Source organism: Schistocerca nitens, chromosome 5 (genome assembly GCF_023898315.1).
Source record: "Schistocerca nitens isolate TAMUIC-IGC-003100 chromosome 5, iqSchNite1.1, whole genome shotgun sequence".
In the NCBI taxonomy this organism is placed as follows: domain Eukaryota; kingdom Metazoa; phylum Arthropoda; class Insecta; order Orthoptera; family Acrididae; genus Schistocerca; species Schistocerca nitens.
The window spans coordinates 38,817,877-38,843,178 of NC_064618.1; the positions used below are offsets into that span (position 1 = coordinate 38,817,877).

A 25,302-nucleotide genomic window follows, 5' to 3' on the forward strand; every position below is an offset into this window, starting at 1 on the left:
CTGCAGCCGTGTTACTCTCTAGGATAAAACCCGCCCTGGAGCCTACACTACTTAATCTCGACGCAATTTCTGTGTCTTCTCATTATTAGAAGAGTGTGAGGGTTGCAGTAAATGGGCAGCAGTGCGTCGGATACAAACTACTTGACTCGCAGGAGAGCTTTCACGTGGAAGCTGCAGCCGTATTACTCTCTAGGATAAAACCCGCCGTCGAGCCTACAGTACTTAAGCTCGACGCAATTTCTGTGTCGCATCCTTATTCGAAGAGTGTGAGGGTTTCAGTAAATGCGCAGTAATGCGTCGGATACAAACTAGTAGAATCCCAGGAGAGCTTTCATGTGGGGCCTGCAGCCGTTTTACTCTCTTGGACAAAAACCCGCCCTGGAGCCTACACTATTTTATCTCGACGCAATTTCTGTGTCGCATCCCTATTAGGCGAACGTGAGGGTTTCAGTAAATGGGCAGTAGTGCGTCGGATACAAACTACTAGACTCCCAGGAGAGCTTTCATCTGGACGCTGCAGCCGTTTTACTCTCTAGGATTAAACCCGCATTGGAGCCAACAGTATTTAATCTCGACGCAATTTCTATGTCGCATCCTTATTAGAACAGTGTGAGGGTTTCAGTAAATGTGCAGTAGTGCGTCGGATACAATCTACATGACTCCCAGGAGAGCTTTCATCTGGACGCTGCAGCCAATTTACTCTCTAGGATAAAACCCGCCCTTGAGCCTGCAGTACTTAATCTCGACGCCATTTCTGTGTCGCATCCTTATTCGAAGAGTGTGAGAATTTCAGTAAATGGGCAGTATTACGTCGGAGGCATACTACAAGACTCAAAGGACAGCTTTCATGCTGAGGCTGCAGCCGTTTTTCTCTCTAGGTTAAACCCGCCTTGGAGCCTACAGTACTTAATCTCGACGCAATTTCTGTGTCATGTCATTATTAGAAGAATGTGAGGGTTTCAGTAAATGGGCAGTAGTGCGTCGGATACAAACTACATGACTCGCAGGAGAACTTTCATGTGGAGGCTGTAGCCAATTTACTCTCTAGGATAAAACACGCCCTGGAAACTACAGTATTTAATCTAGACGCAATTTCTGTGTCGCATCCTTATTCGAAGAGTGTGAGGGTTTCAGTAAATGATCAGTAGTGCGTCGGATAAAAACTACATGACTTCCAGGAGAGCTATCATGTGGAGGCAGCAGCCGTTTTACTCTGTAGGATAAAAACCGCCCTGGTGCCTACAGTACTTAATCTCGACGCAATTTCTGTGTCGCATCCTTATTAGAAGAGTGTGAGGGTTTCAGTAAATGTAGAATATTGCGTCGGATGCGAACTACTAGACTCCCAGGAGAGGTTTCATGTGAAGGCTGCAGCCGTGTTACGCTCTAGGATTAAACCCGCCCTGGAGACTACAGTACTTAATCTCGACGCAATTTCTGTGTAGCATCCTTATTAGAAGGGTGTGAGGGTTTCAGTAAATGGGAAGTAGTGCTTCGGATACAAACTACATGACTCCTAGAAGAGCTTTCATGTGGAGGCTGCAGGCGTTTTACTCTCTAGGATAAAACCCGCCCTGGATTATACAGTACTTAATCTCGACGCAATTTCTGTGTCGCATCCTTATTAGAAGAGTGTGAGGGTTTTCAGTTAATGGAGAATATTGCGTCGGATGCAAACTACAAGACTCTTAGGACATCTTTCATGTGGAGGCTGCAGTCGTTTTACTCCTTAGGATAATACCCGCCCTGGAGCCTACAGTATTTAATCTCGACGCAATTTCTGTGTCGCATCCTTATTAGAAGAGTGTGAGGGTTTCAGTAAATGGGCATTATTGCGTCGGATACAAACTACAAGACTCCCAGGAGAGCTTTCATGTGGAGGCTGCAGCCGTTTTGTTCTCTACCACAACCCGCCCTGGGGCCTACAGTATTTAATCTCGACACAATTTCTCTGCTGCATCCTTATTAGAAGAGTGTGAGGGTTTCAGTAAATGTAGAATATTGCGTCAGATGCGAACTAAAGACTCCCAGGAGAGCTTTCATGTGGAGGCTGCAGCCGTGTTACTCTCTAGGATAAAACCCGCCCTGGAGCCTACTCTACTTAATCTCGACGAAATTTCTGTGTCATCTCATTATTAGAACAGTGTGAGGGTTTCAGTAAATGGGCAGTAGTGCGTTGGATACAAACTACATGACTCCCAGGAGAGCTTTCATTTGGAGGCTACAGCCGTATTACTCTCTAGGATAAAACCCGCCGTGGATCCTACAGTACTTAATCTCGACGCAATTTCTGCGCCGCATCATTATTAGAAGAGTGTGAGGGTTTCAGTAAATGTAGTATATTGCGTCAGATTCGAACTACAAGACTCCCAGGAGACCTTTCATGTGGAGGCTGCAGCCGTGTTACTCTCTAGGATAAAACCTGCCCTGGAGCCTACAGTACTTAATCTCGACGCAATTTCTGTGTCATCTCATTATTAGAAGAGTGTGAGGGTATCAGTGAATGGGCTGTAGTGCGCCGGATACAAACTACTTGACTCGCAGGAGAGCTTTCATGTGGAGGCTGCAGCCGTATTACTCTCTAGGATAAAACCCGCCCTGGAGCCTACAGTATTTAATCTCGACGCAATTTCTGCGCCGCATCATTATTAGAAGAGTGTGAGGGTTTCAGTAAATGTAGTATATTGCGTCAGATTCGAACTACAAGACTCCCAGGAGACCTTTCATGTGGAGGCTGCAGCCGTATTACTCTCTAGGATAAAACCCACCGTCGAGCCTACAGTACGTAAGCTCGACGCAATTTCTGTGTCGCATCCTTATTCGAAGAGTGTGAGGGTTTCAGTAAATGGGCAGTAATGCGTCGGATACAAACTACTAGAATCCCAGGAGAGCTTTCGTGTGGGTCCTGCAGCCGTTTTACTCTCTAGGATAAAACCCGCCCTGGAGCCTACAGTATTTAATCTCGACGCAATTTCTGTGTCGCATACTTATTAGGCGAGTGTGTGGGTTTCAGTAAATGGGCAGTAGTGCGTCTGATACAAACTACTAGACTCCCAGAAGAGCTTTCATGTGGGGGCTGCAGCTGTTTTACTCTCTAGGATTAAACCCGCCCTGGAGCCAACAGTATTTAATCGCGACGCAATTTCTGTGTCGCATCCTTATTAGAAGAGTGTGAGGGTTTCAGTAAATGGGCAGTAGTGCGTCGGATACAAACTACGTGACTCCCAGGAGAGCTTTCATGTGGAGGCTGCAACCATTTTACTCTCTAGGATAAAACCCGCCCTTGAGCCTGCAGTACTTAATCTCGACGCAATTTCTGTGTCGCATCCTTATTAGAAAAGTGTGAGGGTTTCAGTAAATGGGCAGTAATGCGTCGGATACAAACTACTAGAATCCCAGGAGAGCTTTCATGTGGGTCCTGCAGCCGTTTTACTCTCTAGGATAAAACCCGCCCTGGAGCCTACAGTGTTTAATCTCGACGCAATTTCTGTGTCGCATCCTTATTAGAAGAGTGTGAGGGTTTCAGTAAATGGGCAGTAGTGCATCGGATACAAACTACATGACTCCCAGGAGAGCTTTCATGTGGAGGCTGCAACCATTTTACTCTCTAGGATAAAACCCGCCCTTGTGCCTGCAGTACTTAATCTCGACGCAATTTCTGTGTCGCATCTTTATTCGAAGAGTGTGAGGGTTTCAGTAAATGGGCAGTAATGCGTCGGATACAAACTACTAGACTCCCAGGAGAGCTTTCATGTGGGGGCTGCAGCCGTTTTACTCCCTAGGATAAAAACCGCCCTGGAGCCTACAGTATTTAATCTCGACGCAATTTCTGTGTCGCATCCTTATTAGAAGAGTGTGAGGGTTTCAGTAAATGGGCAGTAGTGCGTCGGATACAAACTACATGACTCCCAGGAGAGCTTTCATGTGGAGGTTGCAGCCGTTTTACTCTCTAGGATAAAACCCGCCCTGGAGCCAACAGTATTTAATCTCGACGCAATTTCTGTGTCGCATCCTTATTAGAAGAGTGTGAGGGTTTCAGTAAATGGGCAGTAGTGCGTCGGATACAAACTACATGACTCCCAGGAGAGCTTACATGTGGAGGTTGCAGCCGTTTTACTCTCTAGGATAAAACCCGCCCTGGAGCCAACACTATTTAATCTCGACGCAATTTCTGTGTCGCATCCTTATTAGAAGAGTGTGAGGGTTTCAGTAAATGGGCAGTAGTGCATCGGATACAAACTACTAGACTCCCAGGAGAGCTTTCATGTGGGTCCTGCAGCCGTTTTACTCTCTAGGATAAAACCCGCCCTTGTGCCTGCAGTACTTAATCTCGACGCAATTTCTGTGTCGCATCCTTATCGAAGAGTGTGAGGGTTTCAGTAAATGGGCAGTAATGCGTCGGTTACAAACTACTACACTCCCAGGAGAGCTTTCATGTGGGGGCTGCAGCCGTTTTACTCCCTAGGATAAAAACCGCCCTGGAGCCTACAGTATTTAATCTCGACGCAATTTCTGTGTCGCATCCTTATTAGAAGAGTGTGAGGGTTTCAGTAAATGGGCAGTAGTGCGTCGGATACAAACTACATGACTCCCAGGAGAGCTTTCATGTGGAGGTTGCAGCCGTTTTAGTCTCTAGGATAAAACCCGCCCTGGAGCCTGCTGTACTTAATCTCGACGCAATTTCTGTGTCGCATCCTTATTAGAAGAGCGTGAGGGTTTCAGTAAATGGGCAGTAGTGCGTCGGATACAAACTACATGACTCCCAGGAGAGCTTTCATGTGGAGGTTGCAGCCGTTTTACTCTCTAGGATAAAACCCGCCCTGGAGCCAACAGTATTTAATCTCGACGCAATTTCTGTGTCGCATCCTTATTCGAAGAGTGTGAGGGTTTCAGTAAATGGGCAGTAATGCGTCGGATACAAACTACTAGACTCCCAGGAGAGCTTTCATGTGGGGGCTGCAGCCGTTTTACTCCCTAGGATATAAACCGCCCTGGAGGCTACAGTATTTAATCTCGACGCAATTTCTGTGTCGCATCCTTATTAGAAGAGTGTGAGGGTTTCAGTAAATGGGCAGCAGTGCGTCGGATACAAACTACATGACTCCCAGGAGAGCTTTCATGTGGAGGTTGCAGCCGTTTTACTCTCTAGGATAAAACCCGCCCTGGAGCCTGCTGTACTTAATCTCGACGCAATTTCTGTGTCGCATCCTTATTAGAAGAGTGTGAGGGTTTCAGTAAATGGGCAGTAGTGCGTCGGATACAAACTACATGACTCCCAGGAGAGCTTTCATGTGGAGGTTGCAGCCGTTTTACTCTCTAGGATAAAACCCGCCCTGGAGCCAACAGTATTTAATCTCGACGCAATTTCTGTGTCGCATCCTTATTAGAAGAGTGTGAGGGTTTCAGTAAATGGGCAGTAGTGCATCGGATACAAACTACATGACTCCCAGGAGAGCTTTCATGTGGAGGCTGCAACCATTTTACTCTCTAGGATAAAACCCACCCTTGTGCCTGCAGTACTTAATCTCGACGCAATTTCTGTGTCGCATCCTTATTCGAAGAGTGTGAGGGTTTCAGTAAATGGGCAGTAATGCGTCGGATACAAACTACTAGACTCCCAGGAGAGCTTTCATGTGGGGGCTGCAGCCGTTTTACTCCCTAGGATAAAAACCGCCCTGGAGCCTACAGTATTTAATCTCGACGCAATTTCTGTGTCGCATCCTTATTAGAAGAGTGTGAGGGTTTCAGTAAATGGGCAGTAGTGCGTCGGATACAAACTAGATGACTCCCAGGAGAGCTTCCATGTGGAGGTTGCAGCCGTCTTACTCTCTAGGATAAAACCCGCCCTGGAGCCTGCTGTACTTAATCTCGACGCAGTTTCTGTGTCGCATCCTTATTCGAAGAGTGTGAGGGTTTCAGTAAATGGGCAGTAATGCGTCGGATACAAACTACTAGACTCCCAGGAGAGCTTTCATGTGGGGGCTGCAGCCGTTTTACTCTCTAGGATAAAAACCGCCCTGGAGCCTACAGTAGTTAATCTCGACGCAATTTCTGTGTCGCATCCTTATTAGAAGAGTGTGAGGGTTTCAGTAAATGTGAAGTATTACGTCGGATGCATACTACAAGACTCTCGGGACGGCTTTCATGCTGAGGCTGCAGCCGTTTTACTCTCTAGGATAACCCCCCAATGGAGCCTACAGTACTTAATCTCGACGCAATTTCTGTGTACCATCCTTATTAGATGGGTGTGAGGATTTCAGTCAATGGGAAGTAGTGCTTCGGATACAAAGTACATGACTCCTAGAAGAGCTTTCATGTGGAGGCTGCAGGCGTTTTACTCTCTAGGATAAAACCCGCCCTGGAGCCTACAGTATTTAATCTCGACGCAGTTTCTGTGTCGCATCCTTATTAGAAGAGTGTGAGGGTTTCAGTAAATGGGCAGTATTGCGTCGGATACATACTACATGACTCCCAGGAGAGCTTTCATGTGGAGGCTGCAGCCGTTTTGCTCTCTAGCACAAACCCTCCCTGGAGCCTACAGTATTTAATCTCGACACAATTTCTCTGCTGCATCCTTATTAGAAGAGTGTGAGGGTTTCAGTAATTGTAGGATATTGCGTCAGATGCGAACTACAAGACTCCCAGGAGAGCTTTCATGTGCAGGCTGCAGCCGTGTTACTCTCTAGGATAAAACCCGCCCTGGAGCCTACACTACTTAATCTCGACGCAATTTCTGTGTCATCTCATTATTAGAAGAGTGTGATGGTTTCAGTAAATGGGCAGTAGTGCGTCTGATACAAACTACTAGACTCCCAGAAGAGCTTTCATGTAGGGGCTGCAGCTGTTTTACTCTCTAGGATTAAACCCGCCCTGGAGCCAACAGTATTTAATCTCGACGCAATTTCTGTGTCGCATCCTTATTAGAAAAGTGTGAGGGTTTCAGTAAATGGGCAGTATTGCGTCGGATACAAACTACATGACTCCCAGGAGAGCTATCATGTGGAGGCTGCAACCATTTTACTCTCTAGGATAAAACCCGCCCTTGAGCCTGCAGTACTTAATCTCGACGCAATTTCTGTGTCGCATCCTTATTCGAAGAGTGTGAGGGTTTCAGTAAATGGGCAGTAATGCGTTGGATACAAACTACTAGACTCCAAGGAGAGCTTTCATGTGGGGCCTGCAGCCGTTTTACTCTCTAGGATAAAACCCGACCTGGAGCCTACAGTGTTTAATCTCGACGAATTTCTGTGTCATGTCATTATTAGAAGAATGTGGGGGTTTCAGTAAATGGGCAGTAGTGCGTCGGATACAAACTACATGACTCGCAGATGAACTTTCATGTGGAGGCTGTAGCCAATTTACTCTCTAGGATAAAACACGCCCTGGAACCTACAGTATTTAATCTCGACGCAATTTCTGTGTCGCATCCTCAGTAGATGTGAGAGAGGGTTTCATAAAATGTGCAGTAGTGTGTCGAATACATCCTACAAGACTCCCAGGGGAGCTTTCATCTGGAGGCTGCAGCCGTTTTACTCTGTAGGATAAAACCCGCCCTGGTGCCTACAGTACTTAATCTCGACGCAATTTCTGTGTCGCATCCTTATTAGAAGAGTGTGAGGGTTTCAGTAAATGTAGAATATTCCGTCGGATGCGAACTACTAGACTCCCAGGAGAGCTTTCATGTGGAGGCTGCAGCCGTGTTACTCTCTAGGATTAAACCCGCCCTGGAGCCTACAGTACTTAATCTCGACGCAATTTCTGTGTAGCATCCTTATTAGAAGAGTGTGAGGGTTTCAGTAAATGGGAAGTAGTGCTTCGGATACAAACTACATGACTCCTAGATGAGCTTTCATGTGGAGGCTGCAGGCGTTTTTCCCTCTGGGATAAAACCCGCCCTGAATTATACAGTACTTAATCTCGACGCAATTTCTGTGTCGCATCCTTATTAGAAGAGTGTGAGGGTTTTAGTAAATGGAGAATATTGCGTCGGATGCAAGCTACATGACTCTTAGGACATCTTTCATGTGGAGGCTGCAGTCCTTTTACTCTCTAGGATAAAACCCGCCCTGGAGCCTACAGTATTTAATCTCGACGCAATTTCTGTGTCGCAATCTTATTAGAAGAGTGTGAGGGTTTCAATAAATGGGCAGTATTGCGTCGGATACATACTACAAGACTCCCAGGAGAGCTTTCATGTGGAGGCTGCAGCCGTTTTGCTCTCTAGCACAAACCCGCCCTGGAGGCTACAGTATTTAATTTCGACACAATTTCTGTGCTGCATCCTTATTAGAACTGCTATATCCTAGCCAGTATTGCCAACCGAGCCCGCTGCCAAAAAGGTTGGCAGCATCAAAGTCCGGACGCCGTCCGCATAAGCAGCGCCAGCGATACAGGAAATCGCCGCAAGTCTGCGCGCGCCACCGCTGGCTTCTGTTTTCTTAAGCGCTGGAGTCGCGAGCGCTAGGACAGTTCTGGATTCGCCGCTCAGTTGTAGACTCGCCACCGAATTGTGTACCTGCTAGTCAGTTGTGTGTTCATCGCAGCAGAGTTGTTGTTTGTCGTCAGCCGACGCTGACCTAGCCGCTCCGACTCGAACTAGACAGATTTCTGTAGACCATGTTCACCACTGTGTTCTGTATCGTCGTTAATAAAGATAAGTACCGACTTTCATTTAATCCGAGTGTTTGGGCTTTCATCTTTCTGTTCACTGTTCCAGCGGACCGGTCGGCCCGCTATTAAAAGTGTGGCGGTGACTTCGTAGGCCGTTTCTACAGCGAAGTGTTGTCGCTACGAAGGCCGTCACAAAACTGGCGACGAGGACTTCCGAACTCGTGTGCAGGGCTGGTTTAACTTGTTTCTTGAGATAGAATTTTGGGGGCTGGTTTAATTTGTGTTCACTATGTCTGCCGAATTACAACAGTTGATCTTGTTACAGAGTCAGCAAATACAAAGTCTGGTGGAAGCAATCGCCAAACAAGCGGCTAATCCACCACCACACAAGGAACAAGCACAGGCAGCACCGCCTGTTCGTGCTTTTGAGGCATCACGAGAAGAATGGCAAGAATATTTCGCGCAGTTGCAGGCGCACATGTCAGTCTACAAAATCACAGGTAATGAGCGGCAGCTTTATTTAATTTCCACTGCAGGCGTGGAAGTCTATCGACTACTTTGTAAGTTGTTCCCGGAATCCAAGCCAGAAGCTTTAGACTATGACGTTGTTGTTACCAAGCTTGCTGAGTATTTCGAGTCGCGAGTTCATGTGGCAGCGGCCAGATTCAAGTTCTTCAGATTAAAGAAACTGCCACATCAATCTAATAAACAGTGGTTAACAGATTTACGGGGCGTCACCCGTCAGTGCCGATTTAATTGTGTGTGTGGAGCTTCCTACAGTGATGTCATGTTACGCGACGCTATTACTCAAAACATTGCAGATTCTCGTATTCGTGCTGCTATCTTAAAGTTGCCTGACCCGTCATTAGAGACTGTGATGAACATTATTGAAGCCCAAGATACTTTTGACTATGCTGAGTGTGAGTTAGATCAGCCATGTATTTCTCAAATTGCCTGTGCTAAGCAAGTTATGTCACGCCCGCGGCCCCACCGGCAGAGTCAGACTGTAAACACTAGCCGGCCGCGTCATGTTAAACACATTCGTCAGCCGCGTGTGCAAAATGATAGACTTAAGTCTTGCCCTAAGTGTGTTCTTGCTCATCCTCGTGAACGTTGCCCGTTAAGAAACGCGGTTTGTCACTTTTGTCAAAGGAAAGGACACATCCAGACTGTTTGTTTGCGTAAACGCAAGAACAATTCTAGTGCTGCCCAGCCCATGGATATTCATGTTCTTCAAAGCCAGCCCGCCCAGAAGGTCGCGTGTAACGACTCTTCCACGGTTCGTGTGGGTAATAAACTTGTTCGCAATAAGCCACCCACCCAGCCCTCTGCTATGCGACCCAAGCGTACTTCAAACGCTGTAAAAAGTAATGTACAGACTGCAAGTGAAGCGGGAGTTGTTGTTCCACCCGCCCAACCCACGAGTTGTCGTAAGCAGCGAACACGCGCTAAACGCGCTGATTTTGTGTCTTCCGCCTCCGCTGCACCGATCCAGAGACAGTGTAATGAACTATTTGTGAAGCTACGCATCCAGGATAAGACCTTCAATTTTCAATTAGACACTGGTGCGTCTGTGACTCTCATAAATAGTGCTACGTATGCGGCTATCGGCCGCCCTAAACTTTCAGCGGCAAAACATTCTTTGGCTACTTATAGTGGCGAACACATTCCTGTGTTAGGTGTATGTAGCATGCCAGCCACATTCCGGGGCAACACAAAAACAGTTTCATTCACAGTGCTCCGCGCTACAGACAGTGTAAACATTTTCGGATTAGACTGTTTTGACTTGTTTGGCCTGTCTATCCAAAACAATGTGTTGCAACTTAATTCTGTTGTTGTTCCTCAAGACAGCATAACCGATTTGTGTAAACGATACAGTGACATATTTAAAGACGAACTCGGTTGTGCTGCGAACTTTGCCGCTCATATTACGTTAAAAGATAATGCTCAGCCTCGATTTTTTCGTGCTCGTCCAGTGCCTCACGCCCTCCGGGCACCTGTAGAAGATGAACTTCGTCGTTGGCAAAACGACGGTGATATTCAACCCGTTTCAGCGAGCCAGTGGGCTTCTCCCTTAGTTATTATAAAGAAACCGTCTGGCAAGTTACGTTTGTGTGCTGATTTTAAGTCGACAGTTAATCCTCAAACTGTCATTGATTCTTTTCCTTTACCTAGGCCGGACGAGCTGATGGATAAGTTAGGGGAAGCTCGTTTCTTTTCCAAAATTGATCTCCGTGAAGCATATTTGCAATTGCCCCTCGACGAGCAATCACAACAGTATTTTGTCATAAACACGTCGTTGGGGTTGTTCCGTTTTCTGCGTTTGCCTTTTGGTTGTGCGTCAGCTCCAGCTGTTTTTCAGCGTTTTTTATCCCAACTTTTGGCTAATGTGCCATCGTGTTGCAACTATTTAGACGATATTGTTGTGTCCGGTCGGACGCCTGCTGAACATTTCCGTAATTTGGAGTGTTTGTTTACAGTGTTGTCTCAGGCAGGCCTACGTTGCAACATCGATAAATGTTCATTTTTCCTTGCGGAGTTGGAGTATCTGGGACATGTTATTAATGCTCAAGGCATTCATCCCTCCCAGTCACATTTAGCAGCTATTCGTGATTTGCCCGCCCCTCGCAATCTGCATGAATTGCAAGCAGTTCTTGGCAAATTGACATATTATATTAGGTTTATACCTAATGCATCACAGATTGCTGCACCGTTGCATCGTCTCCGCCGTAAGAATGTTCCGTTTGTGTGGTCAGCTGATTGCCAATCAGCCTTTCAGCAGCTAAAAGAGGCTTTATTGAATGATCGTTGTCTGGTCCATTACGACCCTAACAAGCCTCTGGTGTTAGCTTGTGATGCTTCTTCTTTCGGTCTCGGTGCTGTGTTGTCTCACCGAGTCGGTAACACCGAACGTCCTACTGCGTTCGCATCTAAATTGTTAAACAAAGCTCAGTGTAATTATAGCCAATTGGACATGGAAGCGTTGGCTATTGTGTTCGGTGTCACAAAATTCCATCACTACCTCTATGGTAGACCATTCTACTTAGTCACAGATCACAAGCCCCTGACGTCGCTGTTTCATCCGTCTAAACCAGTTCCTCCGCGGACAGCTCAGAGACTACAACGTTGGGCTCTTTTGTTATCACAATACCAGTATGAGATACTGTATCGCCCTACAGCTCAGCATGCAAACGCTGACGCGCTTTCTAGATTGCCGATTGCTGCGGATGATGTCTTCGATTCCTCTGACGACTCTTGCCATCAGATTGACGCCGATGAGCATCAATCCCTCCGGGATTTTCCGATTGATTATCGTCAGGTGGCACGTGAGACAGCTACGGATCCTCATCTGAGTTTACTATTAAGTTTTGTTCAACGTGGTTGGCCGTCCAAGGCAAAGGACATATCGGATCCTGTGGTTCGTCGCTATTATCCGCAACGTCATCTGTTGTCTGTTTCGCACGGAGTTTTGCTGTTACGCACCGAGAATGACCAGCTTCGTGTAGTGGTTCCCCAAGTGCTCCAATCCAAGGTCCTCGACTTGTTGCATCAAGGTCATTGGGGAGTGGTCCGCACCAAGCAGCTTGCCCGCCGTCATTGTACATGGATCGGCATTGATAAGCAGATTACGCAGATGTCTACAGATTGTTCGACGTGTGCCGAACACCAAGCTGCTCCGCCTCAACGCTATTTTGAGTGGGCACGCCCTGCCGGTCCCTGGCAGCGAGTACATATTGATTTCGCTGGTCCATATTGGAATTCTCGTTGGCTCATCGTGATAGATGCATTTAGTCATTTTCCGTTTGTTGTGCCCATGCAGTCTACAACGTCTGCACGAACTATACAGGTGTTGACTTCAATTTTTTGTATTGAGGGTCTTCCAGAAGTTTTAGTATCTGACAATGGTCCACAATTTACCTCTGCTGAATTTGAAAGTTTTCGTTCTGCCAATGGCATTCGCCATGTTCTTACTCCGCCGTTCCACCCTCAATCGAATGGTGCAGCGGAACGTTTTGTACGCACATTCAAGGATCATATGGACCGCCTTCGTGCTACGCACTCTCGTCAGCAGACCCTCATCACGTTCCTGTCGTCGTACCGGACCACACCACGCGACGGCCCTTCGCCTGCGGAGCTTCTCCACGGCCGTCGTCATCGCACCCTACTACGGTTGTTGCACCCCCCGGATCGACCCGCCGCTTCTGAGCATCACACGCGTTTTCAGCGCAACGACGCCGTTTTTTTCAGAGTTTATCACGGTCGCCGTCGTTGGGAACGTGGTACCGTGATAAGTGTCCAGGGTCGCGGTTTTTATACTGTTCACGGTGTTACTGGGGTGCACAGGAGGAATCAGAACCAGTTGCGCCGCGCTGGCCGCCCGGATTCTGCCGCTCGTTCTTTGTCCACAGATTTGGTCCGCGGCGGGTTCCAGCCGCGCCTTCCGACTTCGCTGCCGCCCCCAGGGCAGCAGCAGCAGCAGCCGTCGCCGCTACCCCGCCGACAGCCCATCCCGTTGATGCCTCCCGCGCAGCTTCATGCGGGAGCGCCCCGGGTGGTCTCTCCGGCGCCTGCGGTCCCTCTTCAGTCGCCACCGACTTCGGAGCTGATGGACGTCGACCCCTCAGCCGGGCCGCCTTCCCAAGCGGTGGCTATGCAGCCTGTACTGCAGCCGCTTTCCTTGGGCACCCCCAAGGAGTCTGACACCGCAGCGCCTTGTCTGGCGCCCACTCCGCAGCCGTCGACGAGGCGTCAGGAGACGCTGCCTCTCTTCGTGGGTCCAGACGCCCCGTCGCGTCCAGTACCAGAAGCTGCGCCCGTGGTCACAGGCGTGCACCCTAACCTCGGTTTCCAGTCGGTGTTTCCCGAGGCCCCGCGCAGCCAATGCTGGGGTGCGGACCGGGGACTACCACCGACACCAGTCTCCGCCCCGGTCTCTTCTGCTACGTCTGCGGCCAGACCCCTCCCCCGCGGTCGACGCTCGCCACGTCATTATTCAACGACGGTGCGGCGATTTGGGGGGGAGGAGTGTTATATCCTAGCCAGTAATGCCAACCAAGCCCGCTGCCAAAAAGGTTGGCAGCATCAAAGTCCGGACGCCGTCCGCATAAGCAGCGCCAGCGAAACAGGAAATCGCCGCAAGTCTGCGCGCGCCACCGCTGGCTTCTGGCTTCCTAAGCGCTGGAGTCGCGAGCGCTAGGACAGTTCTGGATTCGCCGCTCAGTTGTAGACTCGCCACCGAATTGTGTACCTGCTAGTCAGTTGTGTGTTCATCGCAGCAGAGTTGTTGTTTGTCGTCAGCCGACGCTGACCTAGCCGCTCCGACTCGAACTAGACAGATTTCTGTAGACCATGTTCACCACTGTGTTCTGTATCGTCGTTAATAAAGATAAGTACCGACTTTCATTTAATCCGAGTGTTTGGGCTTTCATCTTTCTGTTCACTGTTCCAGCGGACCGGTCGGCCCGCTATTAAAAGTGTGGCGGTGACTTCGTAGGCCGTTTCTACAGCGAAGTGTTGTCGCTACGAAGGCCGTCACAAAAAGAAGAGTGTGAGGGTTACAGTAAATGTAGAATATTGCGTCAGATGCGAACTACAAGACTCCCAGGAGAGCTTTCATGTGGAGGCTGCAGCCGTGTTACTCTCTAGGATAAAACCCGCCCTCGAGCCTACACTACTTAATCTCGACGCAATTTCTGTGTCATCTCATTATTAGAAGAGTGTGAGGGTTGCAGTAAATGGTTAGCAGTGCGTCGGATACAAACTACATGACTCCCAGGAGAGCTTTCATGTGGAGGCTACAGCCGTATTACTCTCTAGGATAAAACCCGCCGTGCAGCCTACAGTACTTAATCTCGACGCAATTTCTGTGTCGCATCCTTATTCGAAGAGTGTGAGGGTTTCAGTAAATGCAGAATATTGCGTCAGATGCGAACTACAAGACTCCCAGGAGAGCTTTCATTTGGAGGCTGCAGCCGTGTTACTCTCTAGGAAAAAACCTGCCCTGGAGCCTACAGTACTTAATCTCGACGCAATTTCTGTGTCATCTCATTATTAGAAGAGTGTGAGGGTTTCAGTAAATGGGCAATAGTGCGTCGGATACAAACTACTTGACTCGCAGGAGAGCTTTCACGTGGAGGCTGCAGCCGTATTACTCTCTAGGATAAAACCCGCCGTCGAGCCTACAGTACTTAAGCTCGACGCAATTTCTGTGTCGCATCCTTATTAGAAAAGTGTGAGGGTTTCAGTAAATGGGCAGTAGTGCGTCGGATACAAACTACATGACACCCAGGAGAGCTTTCATGTGGAGGCTGCAACCATTTTACTCTCTAGGATAAAACCCGTCCTTGAACCTGCAGTACTTAATCTCTACGCAATTTCTGTGTCACATCCTTATGCGAAGAGTGTGAGGGTTTCAGTAAATGGGCAGTAATGCGTCGGATGCAAACTACTAGACTCCCAGGAGAGCTTTCATGTGGGGGCTGCAGCCTTTTTACTCTCTAGGATAAAAACCGCCCTGCAGCCTACAGTATTTAATCTCGACGCAATTTCTGTGCCGCATCCTTATGAGAAGAGTGTGAGGGTTTCAGTAAATGGGCAGTAGTGCGTCGGATACAAACTACATGACTCCCAGGAGACCTTTCATGTGGAGGCTGCAGCCGTTTTACTCTCTATTATAAAACACGCCCTGGAACCTACAGTATTTAATCTCGACGCAATTTCTGTGTCGCATCCTCAGTAGATGTGAGAGAGGGTTTCATAAAATGTGCAGTAGTGTGTCGAATACATCCTACAAGACTCCCAGGGGAGCTGTCATCTGGAGGCTGCAGCCGTTTTACTCTGTAGGATAAAACCCGCCCTGGTGCCTACAGTACTTAATCTCGACGCAATTTCTGTGTCGCATCCTTATTAGAAGAGTGTGAGGGTTTCAGTAAATGTAGAATATTCCGTCGGATGCGAACTACTAGACTCCCAGGAGAGCTTTCATGTGGAGGCTGCAGCCGTGTTACTCTCTAGGATTAAACCCGCCCTGGAGCCTACAGTACTTAATCTCGACGCAATTTCTGTGTAGCATACTTATTAGAAGAGTGTGAGGGTTTCAGTAAATGGGAAGTAGTGCTTCGGATACAAACTACATGACTCCTAGATGAGCTTTCATGTGGAGGCTGCAGGCGTTTTTCTCTCTGGCATAATACCCGCCCTGGATTATACAGTACTTAATCTCGACGCAATTTCTGTGTCGCATCCTTATTAGAAGAGTGTGAGGGTTTTAGTAAATGGAGAATATTGCGTCGGATGCAAACTACAAGACTCTTAGGACATCTTTCATGTGGAGGCTGCAGTCCTTTTACTCTCTAGGATAAAACCCGCCCTGGAGCCTACAGTATTTAATCTCGACGCAATTTCTGTGTCGCAATCTTATTAGAAGAGTGTGAGGGTTTCAATAAATGGGCAGTATTGCGTCGGATACATACTACAAGACTCCCAGGAGAGCTTTCATGTGGAGGCTGCAGCCGTTTTGCTCTCTAGCACAAACCCGCCCTGGAGGCTACAGTATTTAATTTCGACACAATTTCTGTGCTGCATCCTTATTAGAACTGCTATATCCTAGCCAGTATTGCCAACCGAGCCCGCTGCCAAAAAGGTTGGCAGCATCAAAGTCCGGACGCCGTCCGCATAAGCAGCGCCAGCGATACAGGAAATCGCCGCAAGTCTGCGCGCGCCACCGCTGGCTTCTGGTTTCTTAAGCGCTGGAGTCGCGAGCGCTAGGACAGTTCTGGATTCGCCGCTCAGTTGTAGACTCGCCACCGAATTGTGTACCTGCTAGTCAGTTGTGTGTTCATCGCAGCAGAGTTGTTGTTTGTCGTCAGCCGACGCTGACCTAGCCGCTCCGACTCGAACTAGACAGATTTCTGTAGACCATGTTCACCACTGTGTTCTGTATCGTCGTTAATAAAGATAAGTACCGACTTTCATTTAATCCGAGTGTTTGGGCTTTCATCTTTCTGTTCACTGTTCCAGCGGACCGGTCGGCCCGCTATTAAAAGTGTGGCGGTGACTTCGTAGGCCGTTTCTACAGCGAAGTGTTGTCGCTACGAAGGCCGTCACAAAACTGGCGACGAGGACTTCCGAACTCGTGTGCAGGGCTGGTTTAACTTGTTTCTTGAGATAGAATTTTGGGGGCTGGTTTAATTTGTGTTCACTATGTCTGCCGAATTACAACAGTTGATCTTGTTACAGAGTCAGCAAATACAAAGTCTGGTGGAAGCAATCGCCAAACAAGCGGCTAATCCACCACCACACAAGGAACAAGCACAGGCAGCACCGCCTGTTCGTGCTTTTGAGGCATCACGAGAAGAATGGCAAGAATATTTCGCGCAGTTGCAGGCGCACATGTCAGTCTACAAAATCACAGGTAATGAGCGGCAGCTTTATTTAATTTCCACTGCAGGCGTGGAAGTCTATCGACTACTTTGTAAGTTGTTCCCGGAATCCAAGCCAGAAGCTTTAGACTATGACGTTGTTGTTACCAAGCTTGCTGAGTATTTCGAGTCGCGAGTTCATGTGGCAGCGGCCAGATTCAAGTTCTTCAGATTAAAGAAACTGCCACATCAATCTAATAAACAGTGGTTAACAGATTTACGGGGCGTCACCCGTCAGTGCCGATTTAATTGTGTGTGTGGAGCTTCCTACAGTGATGTCATGTTACGCGACGCTATTACTCAAAACATTGCAGATTCTCGTATTCGTGCTGCTATCTTAAAGTTGCCTGACCCGTCATTAGAGACTGTGATGAACATTATTGAAGCCCAAGATACTTTTGACTATGCTGAGTGTGAGTTAGATCAGCCATGTATTTCTCAAATTGCCTGTGCTAAGCAAGTTATGTCACGCCCGCGGCCCCACCGGCAGAGTCAGACTGTAAACACTAGCCGGCCGCGTCATGTTAAACACATTCGTCAGCCGCGTGTGCAAAATGATAGACTTAAGTCTTGCCCTAAGTGTGTTCTTGCTCATCCTCGTGAACGTTGCCCGTTAAGAAACGCGGTTTGTCACTTTTGTCAAAGGAAAGGACACATCCAGACTGTTTGTTTGCGTAAACGCAAGAACAATTCTAGTGCTGCCCAGCCCATGGATATTCATGTTCTTCAAAGCCAGCCCGCCCAGAAGGTCGCGTGTAACGACTCTTCCACGGTTCGTGTGGGTAATAAACTTGTTCGCAATAAGCCACCCACCCAGCCCTCTGCTATGCGACCCAAGCGTACTTCAAACGCTGTAAAAAGTAATGTACCGACTGCAAGTGAAGCGGGAGTTGTTGTTCCACCCGCCCAACCCACGAGTTGTCGTAAGCAGCGAACACGCGCTAAACGCGCTGATTTTGTGTCTTCCGCCTCCGCTGCACCGATCCAGAGACAGTGTAATGAACTATTTGTGAAGCTACGCATCCAGGATAAGACCTTCAATTTTCAATTAGACACTGGTGCGTCTGTGACTCTCATAAATAGTGCTACGTATGCGGCTATCGGCCGCCCTAAACTTTCAGCGGCAAAACATTCTTTGGCTACTTATAGTGGCGAACACATTCCTGTGTTAGGTGTATGTAGCGTGCCAGCCACATTCCGGGGCAACACAAAAACAGTTTCATTCACAGTGCTCCGCGCTACAGACAGTGTAAACATTTTCGGATTAGACTGTTTTGACTTGTTTGGCCTGTCTATCCAAAACAATGTGTTGCAACTTAATTCTGTTGTTGTTCCTCAAGACAGCATAACCGATTTGTGTAAACGATACAGTGACATATTTAAAGACGAACTCGGTTGTGCTGCGAACTTTGCCGCTCATATTACGTTAAAAGATAATGCTCAGCCTCGATTTTTTCGTGCTCGTCCAGTGCCTCACGCCCTCCGGGCACCTGTAGAAGATGAACTTCGTCGTTGGCAAAACGACGGTGATATTCAACCCGTTTCAGCGAGCCAGTGGGCTTCTCCCTTAGTTATTATAAAGAAACCGTCTGGCAAGTTACGTTTGTGTGCTGATTTTAAGTCGACAGTTAATCCTCAAACTGTCATTGATTCTTTTCCTTTACCTAGGCCGGACGAGCTGATGGATAAGTTAGGGGAAGCTCGTTTCTTTTCCAAAATTGATCTCCGTGAAGCATATTTGCAATTGCCCCTCGACGAGCAATCACAACAGTATTTTGTCATAAACACGTCGTTGGGGTTGTTCCGTTTTCTGCGTTTGCCTTTTGGTTGTGCGTCAGCTCCAGCTGTTTTTCAGCGTTTTTTATCCCAACTTTTGGCTAATGTGCCATCGTGTTGCAACTATTTAGACGATATTGTTGTGTCCGGTCGGACGCCTGCTGAACATTTCCGTAATTTGGAGTGTTTGTTTACAGTGTTGTCTCAGGCAGGCCTACGTTGCAACATCGATAAATGTTCATTTTTCCTTGCGGAGTTGGAGTATCTGGGACATGTTATTAATGCTCAAGGCATTCATCCCTCCCAGTCACATTTAGCAGCTATTCGTGATTTGCCCGCCCCTCGCAATCTGCATGAATTGCAAGCAGTTCTTGGCAAATTGACATATTATATTACGTTTATACCTAATGCATCACAGATTGCTGCACCGTTGCATCGTCTCCGCCGTAAGAATGTTCCGTTTGTGTGGTCAGCTGATTGCCAATCAGCCTTTCAGCAGCTAAAAGAGGCTTTATTGAATGATCGTTGTCTGGTCCATTACGACCCTAACAAGCCTCTGGTGTTAGCTTGTGATGCTTCTTCTTTCGGTCTCGGTGCTGTGTTGTCTCACCGAGTCGGTAACACCGAACGTCCTACTGCGTTCGCATCTAAATTGTTAAACAAAGCTCAGTGTAATTATAGCCAATTGGACATGGAAGCGTTGGCTATTGTGTTCGGTGTCACAAAATTCCATCACTACCTCTATGGTAGACCATTCTACTTAGTCACAGATCACAAGCCCCTGACGTCGCTGTTTCATCCGTCTAAACCAGTTCCTCCGCGGACAGCTCAGAGACTACAACGTTGGGCTCTTTTGTTATCACAATACCAGTATGAGATACTGTATCGCCCTACAGCTCAGCATGCAAACGCTGACGCGCTTTCTAGATTGCCGATTGCTGCGGATGATGTCTTCGATTCCTCTGACGACTCTTGCCATCAGATTGACGCCGATGAGCATCAATCCCTCCGGGATTTTCCGATTGATTATCGTCAGGTGGCACGTGAGACAGCTACGGATCCTCATCTGAGTTTACTATTAAGTTTTGTTCAACGTGGTTGGCCGTCCAAGGCAAAGGACATATCGGATCCTGTGGTTCGTCGCTATTATCCGCAACGTCATCTGTTGTCTGTTTCGCACGGAGTTTTGCTGTTACGCACCGAGAATGACCAGCTTCGTGTAGTGGTTCCCCAAGTGCTCCAATCCAAGGTCCTCGACTTGTTGCATCAAGGTCATTGGGGAGTGGTCCGCACCAAGCAGCTTGCCCGCCGTCATTGTACATGGATCGGCATTGATAAGCAGATTACGCAGATGTCTGCAGATTGTTCGACGTGTGCCGAACACCAAGCTGCTCCGCCTCAACGCTATTTTGAGTGGGCACGCCCTGCCGGTCCCTGGCAGCGAGTACATATTGATTTCGCTGGTCCATATTGGAATTCTCGTTGGCTCATCGTGATAGATGCATTTAGTCATTTTCCGTTTGTTGTGCCCATGCAGTCTACAACGTCTGCACGAACTATACAGGTGTTGACTTCAATTTTTTGTATTGAGGGTCTTCCAGAAGTTTTAGTATCTGACAATGGTCCACAATTTACCTCTGCTGAATTTGAAAGTTTTCGTTCTGCCAATGGCATTCGCCATGTTCTTACTCCGCCGTTCCACCCTCAATCGAATGGTGCAGCGGAACGTTTTGTACGCACATTCAAGGATCATATGGACCGCCTTCGTGCTACGCACTCTCGTCAGCAGACCCTCATCACGTTCCTGTCGTCGTACCGGACCACACCACGCGACGGCCCTTCGCCTGCGGAGCTTCTCCACGGCCGTCGTCATCGCACCCTACTACGGTTGTTGCACCCCCCGGATCGACCCGCCGCTTCTGAGCATCACACGCGTTTTCAGCGCAACGACGCCGTTTTTTTCAGAGTTTATCACGGTCGCCGTCGTTGGGAACGTGGTACCGTGATAAGTGTCCAGGGTCGCGGTTTTTATACTGTTCACGGTGTTACTGGGGTGCACAGGAGGAATCAGAACCAGTTGCGCCGCGCTGGCCGCCCGGATTCTGCCGCTCGTTCTTTGTCCACAGATTTGGTCCGCGGCGGGTTCCAGCCGCGCCTTCCGACTTCGCTGCCGCCCCCAGGGCAGCAGCAGCAGCAGCCGTCGCCGCTACCACGCCGACAGCCCATCCCGTTGATGCCTCCCGCGCAGCTTCATGCGGGAGCGCCCCGGGTGGTCTCTCCGGCGCCTGCGGTCCCTCTTCAGTCGCCACCGACTTCGGAGCTGATGGACGTCGACCCCTCAGCCGGGCCGCCTTCCCAAGCGGTGGCTATGCAGCCTGTACTGCAGCCGCTTTCCTTGGGCACCCCCAAGGAGTCTGACACCGCAGCGCCTTGTCTGGCGCCCACTCCGCAGCCGTCGACGCAGCGTCAGGAGACGCTGCCTCTCTTCGTGGGTCCAGACGCCCCGTCGCGTCCAGTACCAGAAGCTGCGCCCGTGGTCACAGGCGTGCACCCTAACCTCGGTTTCCAGTCGGTGTTTCCCGAGGCCCCGCGCAGCCAATGCTGGGGTGCGGACCGGGGACTACCACCGACACCAGTCTCCGCCCCGGTCTCTTCTGCTACGTCTGCGGCCAGACCCCTCCCCCGCCGTCGACGCTCGCCACGTCATTATTCAACGACGGTGCGGCGATTTGGGGGGGAGGAGTGTTATATCCTAGCCAGTAATGCCAACCAAGCCCGCTGCCAAAAAGGTTGGCAGCATCAAAGTCCGGACGCCGTCCGCATAAGCAGCGCCAGCGAAACAGGAAATCGCCGCAAGTCTGCGCGCGCCACCGCTGGCTTCTGGCTTCCTAAGCGCTGGAGTCGCGAGCGCTAGGACAGTTCTGGATTCGCCGCTCAGTTGTAGACTCGCCACCGAATTGTGTACCTGCTAGTCAGTTGTGTGTTCATCGCAGCAGAGTTGTTGTTTGTCGTCAGCCGACGCTGACCTAGCCGCTCCGACTCGAACTAGACAGATTTCTGTAGACCATGTTCACCACTGTGTTCTGTATCGTCGTTAATAAAGATAAGTACCGACTTTCATTTAATCCGAGTGTTTGGGCTTTCATCTTTCTGTTCACTGTTCCAGCGGACCGGTCGGCCCGCTATTAAAAGTGTGGCGGTGACTTCGTAGGCCGTTTCTACAGCGAAGTGTTGTCGCTACGAAGGCCGTCACAAAAAGAAGAGTGTGAGGGTTACAGTAAATGTAGAATATTGCGTCAGATGCGAACTACAAGACTCCCAGGAGAGCTTTCATGTGGAGGCTGCAGCCGTGTTACTCTCTAGGATAAAACCCGCCCTCGAGCCTACACTACTTAATCTCGACGCAATTTCTGTGTCATCTCATTATTAGAAGAGTGTGAGGGTTGCAGTAAATGGTTAGCAGTGCGTCGGATACAAACTACATGACTCCCAGGAGAGCTTTCATGTGGAGGCTACAGCCGTATTACTCTCTAGGATAAAACCCGCCGTGCAGCCTACAGTACTTAATCTCGACGCAATTTCTGTGTCGCATCCTTATTCGAAGAGTGTGACGGTTTCAGTAAATGCAGAATATTGCGTCAGATGCGAACTACAAGACTCCCAGGAGAGCTTTCATTTGGAGGCTGCAGCCGTGTTACTCTCTAGGAAAAAACCTGCCCTGGAGCCTACAGTACTTAATCTCGACGCAATTTCTGTGTCATCTCATTATTAGAAGAGTGTGAGGGTTTCAGTAAATGGGCAATAGTGCGTCGGATACAAACTACTTGACTCGCAGGAGAGCTTTCACGTGGAGGCTGCAGCCGTATTACTCTCTAGGATAAAACCCGCCGTCGAGCCTACAGTACTTAAGCTCGACGCAATTTCTGTGTCGCATCCTTATTAGAAAAGTGTGAGGGTTTCAGTAAATGGGCAGTAGTGCGTCGGATACAAACTACATGACACCCAGGAGAGCTTTCATGTGGAGGCTGCAACCATTTTACTCTCTAGGATAAAACCCGTCCTTGAACCTGCAGTACTTAATCCCTACGCAATTTCTGTGTCACATCCTTATGCGAAGAGTGTGAGGGTTTCAGTAAATGGGCAGTAATGCGTCGGATGCAAACTACTAGACTCCCAGGAGAGCTTTCATGTGGGGGCTGCAGCCTTTTTACTCTCTAGGATAAAAACCGCCCTGCAGCCTACAGTATTTAATCTCGACGCAATTTCTGTGTCGCATCCTTATTAGAAGAGTGTGAGGGTTTCAGTAAATGGGCAGTAGTGCGTCGGATACAAACTACATGACTCCCAGGAGACCTTTCATGTGGAGGCTGCAGCCGTTTTACTCTCTAGGAGAAAACCCGCCCTGGAGCCAACAGTATTTAACCTCGACCCAATTTCTGTGTCGCATCCTTATTCGAAGAGTGTGAGGGTTTCAGTAAATGGGCATAATGCGTCGGATACAAACTACTAGACTCCCAGGAGAGCTTTCATGTGGGGGCTGCAGCCGTTTTACTCTCTAGGGTAAAACCCTCCCTGGAGCCTACAGTATTTAATCTCGACGCAATTTCTGTGTCGCATCCTTATTAGAAAAGTGAGGGTTTCAGTAAATGGGCAGTAGTGCGTCGGATACAAACTACATGACTCCCAGGAGAGCTTTCATGTGGAGGCTGCAGCCGTTTTACTCTCTAGGATAAAACCCGCCCTGGAGACGACAGTACTTAATCTCGACGCAATTTCTGTGTCGCATCCTTATTAGAAGAGTGTGAGTGTTTCAGTAAATGGGCAGTAATGCGTATGATACAAACTGCTAGACTCCCAGGAGAGCTTTCATGTGGGGGCTGCAGCCTTATTACTCTCTAGGATAAAAACCACCCTGGAGCCTACAGTAGTTAATCTAGACGCAATTTCTGTGTCGCATCCTTATTAGAAGAGTGTGAGGGTTTCAGTAAATGTGCAGTATTACGTCGGATGCATACTACAAGACTCTCAGGACAGCTTTCATGCTGAGGCTGCAGCCGTTTTACTCTCTAGATTAAACCCGCCTTGGAGCCTACAGTACTTAATCTCGACGCAATTTCTGTGTCATGTCATTATTAGAAGAATGTGAGGGTTTCAGTAAATGGGCAGTAGTGCGTGTGATACAAACTACATGACTCGCAGGAGTACTTTCATGTGGAGGCTGCAGCCGTGTTACTCTCTGGGATAAAACCCGCCCTGGAGCCTGCAGTATTTAATCTCGACGAAATTTCTGTGTCGCATCCTCAGTAGATGTGAGAGAGGTTTTCATTATATGTGCAGTAGTGTGTCGGATACATCGTACAAGACTCCCAGGAGCGCTTTCATGTGGAGGCAGCAGCCGTTTTACTCTGTAGGATAAAAACCGCCCTGGTGCCTACAGTACTTAATCTCGACGCAATTTCTGTGTCGCATCCTTATTAGAAGAGTGTGAGGGTTTCAGTAAATGTAGAATATTGCGTCGGATGCGAACTACTAGACTCCCAGGAGAGCTTTCATGTGAAGGCTGCAGCCGTGTTACGCTCTAGGATTAAACCCGCCCTGGAGCCTACAGTACTTAATCTCGACGCAATTTCTGTGTAAAATCCTTATTAGAAGTGTGTGAGGGTTTCAGTAAATGGGAAGTAGTGCTTCGGATACAAACCACCTGACTCCTAGAAGAGCTTTCATGTGGAGGCTGCAGGCGTTTTACTCTCTAGGATAAAACCCGCCCTGGATTATACAGTACTTAATCTCGACGCAATTTCTGTGTCGCATCCTTATTAGAAGAGTGTGAGGGTTTCCATAAATGTAGAATATTGCGTCAGATGCGAACTACAAGACTCCCAGGAGAGCTTTCATGTGGAGGCTGCAGCCGTGTTACTCTCTAGGATAAAACCTCCCCTGGAGGCTACAGTACTTAATCTCGACGCAATTTCTGTGTAAAATCCTTATTAGAAGTGTGTGAGGGTTTCAGTGAATGGGCTGTAGTGCGTCGGGTACAAACTACTTGACTCGCAGGAGAGCTTTCATGTGGAGGCTGCAGCCGTATTACTCTCTAGGATAAAACCCGCCGTCGAGGATACAGTACTTAAGCTCGACGCAATTTCTGTGTCGCATCCTTATTCGAAGAGTGTGAGGGTTTCAGTAAATGGGCAGTAATGCGTCGGATACAAACTACTAGAGTCCCAGGAGAGCTTTCATGTGGGTCCTGCAGCCGTTTTACTCTCTAGGATAAAACCCGCCCTGGAGCCTACAGTATTTAATCTCGACGCAATTTCTGTGTCGCATACTTATTCGAAGAGTGTGAGGGTCTCAGTAAATGGGCAGTAGTGCGTCGGATACAAACTACATGACTCCCAGGAGAGCATTCATGTGGAGGCTGCAACCATTTTACTCTCTAGGATAAAACCCGCCCTTGAGCCTGCAGTACTTAAAATCGACGCAATTTCTGTGTCGCATC

General features: G+C 48.6%; 1 protein-coding gene across 1 annotated transcript; it reads left to right on the forward strand.

Moving 5' to 3' along the window:
• The first annotated feature begins 13,126 nt into the window (after nt 1-13,126).
• On the forward strand, nt 13,127-24,113 carry LOC126259637 (uncharacterized). The gene is made up of 3 exons (XM_049956563.1): nt 13,127-13,499; nt 20,933-21,453; nt 24,006-24,113. Exons 1-3 carry the CDS (start codon nt 13,127-13,129, stop codon nt 24,111-24,113), a joined length of 1,002 nt encoding a protein of 333 aa, XP_049812520.1.
• The last annotated feature ends 1,189 nt before the right edge of the window (nt 24,114-25,302 follow it).

Coding starts and splice junctions, on each gene's coding strand:
- LOC126259637 (XM_049956563.1), top strand. CDS start 13,127: ATGCCTCCCGCGCAGCTTCATGCGGGAGCGCCCCGGGTGGTCTCTCCG. Junction 13,500..20,932: donor CCCGCGCAGCCAATGCTGGG/GTGCGGACCGGG, acceptor CTTTGTCCACAG/ATTTGGTCCGCGGCGGGTTC. Junction 21,454..24,005: donor CGACACCAGTCTCCGCCCCG/GTCTCTTCTGCT, acceptor CATGACTCGCAG/GAGTACTTTCATGTGGAGGC.